This window comes from Typopeltis vanoorti, chromosome 17 (genome assembly GCF_054136105.1).
Source record: "Typopeltis vanoorti isolate ZY-2024b chromosome 17, IOZ_Tvanoo_1.0, whole genome shotgun sequence".
Classification (NCBI taxonomy): Eukaryota; Metazoa; Arthropoda; class Arachnida; order Uropygi; family Thelyphonidae; genus Typopeltis; species Typopeltis vanoorti.
In genome coordinates this window covers 114,645,257-114,658,107 of record NC_143565.1, presented here as the reverse complement: position 1 = coordinate 114,658,107, position 12,851 = coordinate 114,645,257, and the positions used below count along the sequence as shown (strand labels likewise).

Here is a 12,851-nt window from a genome sequence, read left to right as displayed (position 1 = left end):
AAGACAAAAAATATCTCAACAAAATGAACAGTGCAGTGAGAGATGCACTTAAAACCTACAGAAACAAACTATGGAAAGACAAATTAGCCTCCATATCACCCGGTGATCAAACCGTCTAGAAGCTGCTGAGAAACATTAAAAACAAAAACAAATCTCTTCCCCCTCTCAAATTTGATCTGAACATTGTTTATACAGATGCAGAAGTCGAAACTATAGCTAAAAATTTAGAAAAACAGTGTAGCCCCTCATACGATAATCTAAATTTCAATCATATTTACAAAGTCCACCGTCATGTCGGATACATATTAAAACAGTCTGATACCTGTACCAGCCAACTCACATCTACTTCTCTAGCTGAAATTTATGACATTTATATAAAGAATTTAAAGAATGAAATAGCTCCTGGGCCTGACGGCATATGCAACAAAGTTATCAAACTGCTACCTTAAAGGCTATCGTCCATCTTACAACAATAATAAATGCTATGTTCAAGTTCAAACACTTTCCCTCTGCTTGGAAGTTGGCAGACGTGGTTCCTATTTATAAGCCTGGCAAGGATCCTCAGCAGCCTCAAAGCTATCGTCTCATAAGTCTGCTTTCTAATTTGAGCAAAATAGCAGAAAAAGCTATCATTTCCAGAATTCAACTTTCAGTAAAAAAATTAAACATTCTTCCTACTGAACAGTTTGGTTTTCGCCAGTTTCACAGCACCACTCAACAAATTCACAGACTAATTGAGTTCATTACCACAAGTTACAATTGGCACCAATACACAGGAGCAGTTTTTCTCGACCTAGAAAAGGCTTTTGATAAGCTATGGCACTTCGGATCACTATACAAGTTGATTATAGCCGGCATTCCATTGGTCATTTCTAAGTGGCAAATGAATGCAAGTTGAACTAAATGATGTATTATCTACCCAGCGACGAATCTTGGCAGGAGTGCCTCAGGGGTTCCTTCTTGCGCCGATACTTTTCTCGATTTATATGGCTGACATACCGCACAATCCAATGTCATCTATCATTGACCTCTACGCTAACGACACAGCTGTACTAGCTAGATCTATTAAACCGCATCTTGTTACCAAGAAACTGCAAGAAACCCTTCTGAAACTAGAGCACTGGTTCTCAAATTGGAGATTGCAGGTAAACCCGCAGAAGAGTGTCGCCATGCTTTTCACTAAAAATTCAATATCTCCGAAAGATGATATCCTCCTATTTAATACAAAGATTCCCTGGAGAGAAGAAGCCAAATATCTCGGTGTACTGCTGGACAGAAAACTAACCTTCAATCCACACACAAAAGCCTCATGTACAAAGGCATCAAAAATCATTGCACAGCTTTATCCTCTTATTAATAGAAATAGCAAGCTGGATACCAAAATCAAACTACTCGTTTATCAGTTGATGATTCGACCTATTATTTTTATGCGTCTCCAGCCTGGAGTCACACCTCAAATACAAATATCCTCAAACTACAGAGAGTGCAAAACAAATGTCTCCGTATGATCTTAAACTCACTATGGTATATCAGAAATGTCCAACTTCACCGGGATACAAATATCCCCTACATCTACTCTTTCCTGCAATCTTCAGCAGTAAGTTCTTCTCAGCATCGTCTTCACACCCAAATGAACTAGTACAACAAGCAGCAAATTATGATGAATCAGATTTCTCCAAATATAGGAGACCTAAGACCATCCTAATTCCTAATGACGAGCTTTAACTCGCACCCACCTGGGCAGAGCACTTAGCTCATAAATTTTTCCCTACACAGTTACCTTATCAGACAGCAGGGATTATAAAAGCATTTTGCTTCGCCCTTATAGGCAGTAACGTCTTGCGTCATTATATTACATATTACCATACAAGAAGACGGATTTTAGTTCTAAACGCCAATGATGGTAACACACGTGTATATGTATATTTATGTATTTATATAATGTTTAATAAATATTATATATTTATTGATATAATGTTTAATAAATATATTAAGGAGACTAAACAAGCAGTTTTCCCATCACCACAAGAGTCCTACAGGGAGAAACACTGGCCCCATATCTCTTCATCATACTGATTGACTATATTTTGAAATTAATGCAAGTTAAATCAGGAATCCTTATCAAAGATCCATATACACATATGCACCTTGAAGACCTGTGCTTTAAAGATGATACAGTCCTCATTGACTCCAACATCACAGATGCCCAAAACCACTTCAACAGCCTTAGGAGAACCGCAGAAATATTTGGACTAAAAATAAACTCCCAAAAAACAAAGATATTGAAACATCAGATAGATGGGCACATCTATATAAATCAAAATGATCACCTTGAAGAAGCAGAGGACTCTGTATACCTTGGATCACACATCTCAGATTCCTTAACAGATATTAAAACAAGAAAACAGAAAGCACTGCAGTTCCACAGAGGCCTTAATAAAGTATGTAAGTCGAGCCTCATCTCAAAGGAGACGAAGATTCGTCTTTACAAGTGCACCAGCCAGTCTATCTTTCTGTACGGCTTCCAGACCTGGAACATCTCAACAAAAGCAGCGACCAATATTATAAATAGCTTTGGAACTACTTGTCTAAGAAATATCCTGGAGATTTTCTTAGACAAGTTTCGAAGACCACATTTCCAACTGTACTATATTAGATGAAACCCAGCAAGATCTTCTAGTCAGCACTGTTCAAAGAAACCAAATAAAATGGCTCGGCCACCAACTCAGACATCCACCCTCTGTACCCTTTGAAGCTCTGGTCCTCTACGCCCCTACAGATGGAAAAAGAAAAAGAGGCAGACCCCGAAGTCTATATTGGAAATACATCAGCAATATTCTACCCGTTTTCCTCCTAATCTCTGCATCAGAGATCCGTCAATTAGCATATGACAGAGAAGCCTGGTTTTCCTTCACGTCATAACAACCTGCAAGTCCTATCTTAGTGTACACAGACTACTTATTTGTTTTGATTGGTTTCCCTATTTATAATTGTAAAATTATAAATAGGGAAATTATGATGATGAATAAATATAATATTTAATACTATCATTCAAACATACGATATATATATATATTTTTTGTTCGTATGACGATTCATATTTGATTAGCAAGTATACACGGAACTGAAAGTGTAGGGGTACCGTCTTCGATCGTTCAAAGAACCGCTGACCTCAGTGCAACACGAAACCCATCCCACTCACCCTCCAGAACGAGAAGCATAAATGGAATATTGTTTCATTAAGAATTCAAAGCATTGTGCTTCTCTTCTGTGACACAGCGATCATATAAACAAATTCGTGAAGAATTCATACATAACTTATTATACTAACCATGTGGGTTTCGGCCTACACCGTTTTAGCTTTTGCATTCATATAAAGCTGGCACGCTGCCAACTTTGAATATTTAAAAGGATCAACGGATATATTTCAGCAACAATGAACTAGAATTGAGCGCATTTTAAAATCCCATTTTATTTGTCTTTTTATTTTATCGGTTTTAGAATAACGATCCTTACAGATGACTGAACTTTAACAGCGCGACCGGCATAGATCACGCAGTCCACTTTTAATATCATTTTGCATTTTCTTTCTCCCCTTTATTTTGAGGATAGAATTACATCAGCATATTAACCAATACGAAAAAAGGTTAAGAAAATAGCTGAAATAAAATAGCCAGAAGCTAAAATTGACTTATATTCTTCGTGTGCTTCTACTTCGGTAGGGATAACGAAATAGACGGTTTCAGATTGCGAGGGTCTCTGTCAGCTGGTGTTGAAGTCAGCGGGACTATTGATGGAGATAAATATAGAAAAATTTATCAGTTGTGTAAACATAAAATAGGTCAATGGAGGATGTACTAAGCTGTTATAATGCTTATGTCAATCACTGATTATTGTCCAGGCGTGTAACGAATGCATCAAATACAGGGAGACAATGTGTTAGTGTCCTCATACAGATGTGTTGCTTTGTATAACGAAAATGATTGATGAGCATCGGAAGGAAGATATAAACACTTCATTTCCCTAGCTGGCGAAAAAAATAATGCTAATAAATATGAATAGGGTTACAATAGTTTATATAATATTTTAATTTCTTCTTATATTTGCCACATATTCAAGGAGTTTGTTATTACGGCCATGCGCCCACTAATAATCACAAAAATAGAAATATATTTAACATATTATGTATATCATTAAAACTTTCTTTAAAAACTGAAAAGACAAAATGTTTTTTGAGATTTACTTAACTTTTTGCAAAATAATAAATACACCATTTTATTCTTAAGATAAAAATTCACTTAAGAATTCTAAAAGAGTTCTAATTCTTATTACAATTACAATATTGCTGGTTAATTGTATATAGTGTTCATGTGATACAGAAGGAAAGAACCCGAGTTTTCGGAAGAAAAAGCCTTCCGAACTCCTATAAGACTTTCAGTTGAGAAAAATGTAACCTGGAAAGTACCGGTTGAATGAAAAAAATGAGGCAGTCAGTCAGTTTTTTACATCATCATTACCCGTGGTTGAGTTCTATCAATGATTTGTATTGAATTTTGCTTTAAGTGAACTACAGATTCTGCCATATACATATTTACGCTGATTTGAACACCTCTATTTTTTTTTTTTTTAAATAATATATTAGAAACCTCAAATAATATATTAGAGCTTACGTAACTCAGTCGGTATAGACGAAGTCCTTTGGTTCGAGTTGTCTTCTGAATCTTTTATTTTTATTTTAATTCTCCTTGTTGCGCTATGATGGTGGAATATATATTTAATTGATAAAATTTCAATTTTAGAATAAATAATAAAACTTGATTCAAAAATCATCTATCGACACAAGAAATCAATCGGAATCATACATATCTACAAATAATTGCGTGCTTTGTTTTAATTTTTTGACATCTAAGAACCGAAGTTGAATTACTGATACGGTCGGTAAATTCAGGAAATGCGGGCTATCACCATTATGGAGGGGGGAAAAAAGCTTAATGAGTTCAGTTGCCGGAAGAGCGGAGCGTAACGGATACTGACTGTAACTGTAAAATGACAAAAAAGGAACCTCAATTACGGGGAAAAAATTAGCGAGTTCATTTATTACATGCGGGCGAGCGTAAAGACGGGTGCATGTCACAGGATACGGATTGTAACATTTACTTTAAGTGAACTAAAAGCAGTCGACTAAATACGTTTTTTTTTCACTTTACTGTGATTAATTACACATCAACACCACTCACCATGCGGTTGTCGAATTTATCGATATCAAAGCTATAAAAATGTTATCAAAATGAATAGAAGAATATATTATAGGCGTATAATATATACAAACATATGTATACCGCATAATAATATATGTATATGTTGCAAAATACATTTATATAATTTATATTTGCTGCTTTTATTGCCACATAAAATGATTTGAAGCGGTACCTATTTACAAGAACGTAGATGTACTATGAGCTTCTAGACGCCTGCGCAGTACTTTCAGCTCTAACAACTTTGTGCGCAGTCTCTCAACTAACAATGGGCCGATTCCTTTTCCGTTGGCTAGAAGCCAATGTAAGTCACGTGGATGGTTGTCGACATTTCCCGCCGCTTGACTTAGGAGAAGGTTGCGATGTGCAGTAGAGGAGGGGGTGCCTTACTTGAATTTTATTTATTTAGTTAGTTCTTTTTTTTTTCTTTTCTTTTTCGCTATCTCTTCTTTCGCAGTTGAGCAAGCAAGACTAACAATCAAGTAGTGTTCGGAAGTTGAGGATAAATCAAGTCAAAGCCATCATTTCTCTCGAAGACAGGAAGAGCTTACACGTCACAGACAAGCAGCTACTTCGTTTTTTAAAAAAGCTTTTTTTTTATTATTCTTCGGGCCACGTGTGCTACCTGGACAGGTGTTTAAGGGGAAAAAAAAGCCAGCCCAGCCCGCCCATTAGTTTTTCTTCGCTATGATGGTGATAACGTGCAATCATAGATAAAAAGCGAGCATGAGTCTTGCCAGCAGAGATACGACAGACGTACGATGAGGCACAAAGCAAAGTTCAGCGCACGTCCGGCATCCCAGATTCGTGACTACAAACCGGAGCGTGCTACAAGCGACCTTCGTTACCGAGTTCAGACTCGACTTTCATACTATAGGCTACTTTGAGTTGACGTTAAACGACTCAAGGTGGCATCGTTAGGGGAAGATCGTCAACGAGGCATGTTTTCCTATTGCATCGGACAGTTAGGAAAGCCTGCAACCAAAGGACGACGTATTACGGGCTGTTATCGTCACCGAAATGCATTCTACCGAACACCGAGACAAAGTGTATCTTACCTTGGGGGTTCACCGGCTTCTACTTGGTCTCAGGATTCAACAGTTCGAAAGGTATATACAAGGTATGAATTGTTTTGTGTGTGTGTGACGAGATTTGACTGTAAAATTTTGTTTTATGACATTGTTTTATTTGTCCACACTTTCGGTTTCTATGTTTTATAATTATTTCACAATTTAAACTAGTTTTAAAAGTTTTATTATTCACCCGTCGTCAAGAAAGAACTGGTTCTGTGTAAACGAGAAAGTGTTTGGTATTACGCCAACTTTTAACAATGATTCTTGGAGAATATGCATTTCCTTAAAGACACGTGACTGAATAACACGTAATCCGTTTCCTTAAAGAGAAACCGCGAAAAGATATGACGGGAAATATTTGCATTTCCAAATGGAATATTTACCCACACATCAGGATATTATGAGGTAAGGAAAAAAAAAACAATTATTATGCTGCTTATTATTTTTCTTTAATCATATCTGAATCCACAGTTTGATTCAATAGAATTTTTGAGGGGGTAAGAACAAAAGGAGGAAAATCCTTGACTGGTTTTCGAAAGTGATGACACAGCAATGTATATGTACTTGAATTGTTTATTTCCTGTTCTTCAGTACTGCAGCGAGATATTTGCAGAAGGTAATTTAATTCCAAAAAAAAATTTTTTTTTTTCGATTTCCCAGAAAACGTTACAAGTTGAATACGGATACATCTATTCGTACATCATTGTAGACGGACGAGCATTGGTCAGCGCGTTCACCTGGACGCTATAGAGACAAGCGGAATAATTCTAAATAAGTAAAAATCAATTCATAGTCTGCTTATCCCATCCCAGCCAGATAATCATACCTGCTTTTACTGCTCCATAACCTTTTTTTTTTTTCTAGCGATAATTTACCATTACGAGATTTACGCTGTGTTGAATAAAATTTAAGAGGATTCAAGATATGAAAAGGTTTGTAAGAGATATGCTTTATACAATAGGTACTTTTAGAATATTTAGTAACTTTGTTTTTATTTACAAGTTATCGTAATATATGCATTTATATTTCAAACATATTTTATGCTATATGGTTACATCGCTGTCCTTAAAGTAATTCTTTATAAGTGGTTTATTTACATCTGAACAAGATTGTTTTCGTAATCAAACTACTCACGCAATATGTTTTGAATGAATCTGCAATTCATCTAAAAATATTGTGCTGCAAATACTATGACGTCAGAGACTAGCACTAATGTTTTTGTTTAGTGCATCTTTTGACTGATAGATCCAAGTACGTTTCTTGGCTATATATTTTCTCCTCCCCCTCATTTTTTGCTTTTTCTTGTTGCATAAAAAGTAATCTGTTTTTGACAGATTGTTACTTCCCATTAGGAGTATTTTAAACAGGGCATGCACACTTGACTGACATTATATGACATAAATGCATATGTTGTTCTAAAAAATTTGTAGATATATGAATAAAATTTATTGTAAACTAATATGATAATCTCAACTTTAAATGATTTTTAAAATTGATTTTAAAATATGGAATACAATTGTAATATCTTTTAATACACCATTTTAATCTAAAATTAATGATCTATCTTTACCGACCGTGAGATGCGGTGATTGATTCATTCAATCCAATACCCTTGGAGGGTAATGGATGGCAATGCTGTAGCTAATGAAGTTCTAACTGAGGCTCGGCTATTGCTGTTACCCTCCTGCCATGATCAGAGCTTTAATTTAATAGCTCAATCACATCCTATCCCTACACTGTCCTCTACAGATAACGGGGAATATGAAAAGCATTCTTGCTTCGCCCCTTTAAGCCAGTCCTTATAAGGACTATAAGGACTATATCGTTCAGTAGGCTTCGGAAGCCTCCCCGTCAATCTTGACTATCTTTAATAAGTAGGTTTGAATTTTAGTCAAAGTAGATGTAAGGATGTTTAAATGCAGAAACGAAATTTTATTTAGTCGCATTCTCCTCTCTCTCTCTCAATGAAGTTCCAGACGAGTCGAATGTGAAAAAATTCATTTACACTACATGAAGGTCTATATGAATACATTTAATACTTACTCTTTTTTTTGGGGGGGGGAGTACAAAACTTTAAATTTAAACGGCATTACGTGATGATTCGTCAGTAGTAGCTAGCGATTTGGTACTTTTAATGTACGTTTTTATATGTTGAAGTCAGGACTATGAAGATTATCTGGTATGATTATGTTCTCTTAGGTATTTTGTCTGTTTTGTACTTTCTGCTGAGCTGATTCATTGAACATTATCCTGAGCAAACCCAAGGTAAACGTATGGAAATCATAATGTGTGGTCCGCGTTACACACCGGTAAAAATTTGGTCGTGTCACTTTATTCGTTAGCATCATCATAAGACGGGACACTATCTGAAAAATATTGAAAAGGAGAACCCCCCTCCCTGTAATCTGCTATCACTACATACGCAAGAACAATCAACGTTGTGTGCAACGTATAATCTCCTAAATATATTCGCGAAAGCCAATAGTAACACTGAGGAACAGAATTATTTGGATTATAAGCACACGATGACCTTTCCAAGGTCATTAATCTCTTTCCAGCTCTCTCAGACATATTTCAATAGCCACTGAAAATACAATGTAAATTGATTTACTTTCTGTTTGCCAACTATTGCTACTGTTGTGGCAACCCAGAGATTAACCCACTGCTATGAATTTATACTTGGAGGAAAGACTCGCCTGAATCTGTACCTGCTTTTAGAACTTTGCATAATGATACAGCTAAAGTTCAGGAATTGTTGCAGCTAATAAACTTAGTTTCTATCGAACTAATCAGATCACCGGTCATCACGGCTGGTAAGCTGATTAACATGATAAATGGGATAATTTTGCATTGGTGGTTACTAGCTCAGCCTAATTATGAGGAGTGGGTGTGTAGGGGGATGATGAGTACAGACAGTTTTCTTAAGGATGCTCAGATTTGACATTCCAGGATAAAAGAAGCGATTTATTGATTAAAAAATTAGATTAAGGAGAAAAAATGAATAAATTAATCTTTCATATATTTATAGTCAAGACTGTTGAATTCTGGTTTTCTGTGGTAGATTGACCCCTTCGGTCTGTTATATGTAAATAGATAATCCCCAAGTGTTTATGCATTGTTGGACTAAATAAACTGAATATTCTTTCATTGATTTAATACAATTTCAATCTAACATTTTTTTTTTTTTTTTGTAGGAAGTGACGTAGAATCCTACAAATGCGCAATAGGTTGCAGCTTTTGAAATAGCTTGAAAAATATTCCATGTTTGGTCTTTTTGAGAGGGATTACCGGATTTCCTCTTAAAAAAACCAAGGAATCCCAGAAACTTTAAAAGCATTAAAAAGAATTACTTGACAATAATTTAACAGCGAATTACACTTTTTTGGAGTCAGTAATATAAGCCTCTAACACGCAAGAACGGCTGATATTTACAGAGCAAAATATCATGAAATCTGCAGTTCGTGATGGTCAAGCTACCGAAGTTCATTGGATCTATCGCGTATTGGATCTAAACTTTCGATGGAGAGATCTAGATTCGAATATAGAGCACATGCTTATGTAAATTTTACCTGAAGGTAAAATTTACATAAGGTACCTGGACTTTAATGGAGATGAAAGGGTTTTTCATTCCACAAAACCGGCCAGAACCCACCCCCATTATTTTACACACCTAAAATACTAGTCGCGTTGGCAAATATGATAGTGTATTATATCTGCCAAAACAGCCTGATCTGAACTGTGCAAACGAACGATCTCGTATCTCCCTTAGTGAAAATCTCTCGACAATGAAATAGCTACAGTGGGTTCAGCAACTATCGGACCTGGAGTTTAAGGGGCGAATAACCACGAAAAGCGCTTCTAAATGGTTCTTATTATTTTACTAAAATATGCTTCGGAATTCCACCCCATTAAGAAACTGCTGTGTGTGTGGGATCGTTTGTTGTAAACAAAATAATAATAATTTCTTCCTTAATAACTTGGTGATTAATCTGTAAAGAAGCCTCAAACTTTGTGCATATCATCACTTAGCGACTTTTCTATTTGTTCCTTTAGTGTTTCAGATATGGAGTAAATTTGTGCTGAGTCAGTTGTTTTGCAGAAGCTTCACCTGATACCGATTCTTCTTCACCTCCCCCCCCCCCCAAGCTAATTTTTGTTTAAGTTACTGTGTTCTCTACATATACTTGGGACCATCTTCTTCGCAGACGAAACACTTGCGAGTTGCTGATTATTCGTTTAGCCCACAGACTAAGCTCTGGAACATCTGGTCGTATTTTATGCTTGTCTGCCGCTCTAGAACTCCATCTCAGACATTTTAACATGGAGGGGTACAATGCTCGTAGGTGTTCAAAGTTTGGACTCCAAACTCCTGAATTGTATTGATGAAAATGCGAAGTGTGTATTGATTTTGGCATCGTATTTTAAAATGCACTTCAACATTAACAATTATAATTTATAAATTTATGCTTATCCAATCCCAGATCTTTAACTTCAATCATCTTATGGAGTGTTTTTTTTTTTTTGCACTCGAAATACTGAAATTGTTCTATTTTGATCTAAGAGTTGCATTTCGCGTTACACCGGTGTTAGTTCAAATACGTTACAGATGCTAATATGCATAGCGCACAGCAAAACTCTTAGGACATGTGGTGTACGTACTTTTAATAGTTCTTTGGAACGAATCCAGTGTTATGAAAGAATCAAAGGAACTGTTGTAACAACACGTTTGATTTATTCCTCCTTACGGCTACGAATAGCATCTATAACACGCGGCAATACATGAAGTGTCACAGGTCAGTAGTTAAACACGTGTTTTCACCTTTGCTCTTAACGGTTCACTGGGTAGCTTGTGTTGACCTTCCCGAATAACACGACTAAATGCCCGGGTTATTGGCCTTTCCTTCGTGGATATCAACTTCTCAGTACTGTGAGAAAGGTGGGGGAAAGAAACTTTGTCGTAGTCTTGGCTCTCTCGCTTGTCATTTCAGGGTGGTGCCGATGCACGTGGGTTGTCAGTTTAGTCGCAGTTGAACCAGCGAGGCATGTAGACAACATGACAGGTGTTCTAAATAAGGGATCTACGTGTGGGGAACAAGTGCTTAACACTTGCAGGAGAACGCGCTGCCCAAAGATGCAGAAAGAAAACATTTTACATCGTAAATCCGCTAGATGGCACTCCTACGAACAATGTTTCAATTATTTCCAATATATTATATTATCCTGAATAAACTGGATGTCATAAACGTGCCTGATTCACACACGCAGAGAATAGGAGCTTAAAGCGTCTCCATGCAACTCTTTTAATGTGGAAGTACCGTCTATTGTACTTGGTTTTAAAGACTGAATCTTTGCAATTACTAGTTGGCGATCAATCTCGGAAATCGCCTCTGTTTAAAGGGGGGGGGATGGGGATCAAACACGCCACTTGCTTGTTCTCATGCACGTGTTAAACGACCGTACAGCCTAAATTTGATGGCTGGAAGATTCCGTCTCGCTTTCTCTCACGCAACCAATCTCTCTGTCTCTTTTGATTTGATATCAGATTGAGGTCGTGGAGACAACAGCGCGAGGCGAAATGTTCGCTTAAATTTGTTGCCATCGCAGCATACCGATATTTATCAGAATGTGTCAAATGAATGGCGTAGCACAGTACATACTCTTGAAGACGTCGCTTAGCAGTGACCAACATCGATTAAGCTTACTTTCCCGAAATCGCACTCAAATACAAAATCTATCTACATATCAAAAACTATATAGTACACATCAGTCTGTCGTACTGGCTTTCAATAGGCAATCATAACTTTATTTTTAAGGAGTGGGAATTAAAATACACTTTTTTTTTTTTTTTACAAAATTTTATTAAAATAAGTGTATTATTAATCAAAATATACTGATCATTACATAAAACATTTTTTTATATATTTTTAAAATCAAATTATTGTTAAAGTAGTATATTAATTCTGGTTAAATGGCTTTCTCGTTTGAGATCGCTTCTTATCTCATCCACCGTGATTAATGCATCGTAGCCTGCTCTGGGACTGTGTATCCCTAAATTCTCGTTAGTTTAGCTGACTCCATGCTAATTGCGAGCGTGAATCAACTGACAGTATGAGCGAAGGAGCATTCGCGTACTGGAATCCTTTTAGCATCATATTTTAATTAAAATACTCGGCGTGTTGGAGCCGGCACATTCCTCTTCGATATCATGTCCATAAAGGTTTTCCAACATGGAAAATGGCGCCTGCCAATATGGACATTCCAGAAATAGGATTCCCTCCTTTCTGACAGTTCGCTGTCGGAGAAGTCTGTTTAATGTACCATAACTGCGCTTTTTTATTGGGTCCGTCATTTGCTGCTGCTGTTCATTGCTGGGGAGGGAGTTTACTAGCAGTATGTATCTCCGGGGATCGTAAACCTCGCCACGTTAATGACTGAGCCACTACCTAGCTGTATAGCAAGTTCTTGGAACACTGTCTGGGAACACAAAGATTTTTCATTGCCTTTTGTTACCTTTCTTCTCATC

The 12,851-nt window shown here is 36.7% G+C and overlaps 1 protein-coding gene across 4 annotated transcripts in view; it reads left to right on the top strand.

Annotated features, from left to right (window-relative positions):
• Positions 1-5,617: 5,617 nt before the first annotated feature.
• The window catches only part of rdgA (retinal degeneration A), a 168,662-nt gene continuing 161,428 nt past the window's right edge, over positions 5,618-12,851 (top strand). For 2 of the 4 annotated variants that reach the window (XM_090407090.1, XM_090407089.1), the window contains exon 1: positions 5,618-6,375. In XM_090407090.1, coding sequence (XP_090263216.1) covers positions 6,197-6,375 — 179 coding nt within the window. In that variant the 5' untranslated portion in view covers positions 5,618-6,196. Of the gene's footprint in view, positions 6,376-6,700; positions 6,734-12,851 lie in introns of those variants that run through there. The other 2 variants (XM_090407092.1, XM_090407094.1) reach the window with 2 other exon arrangements.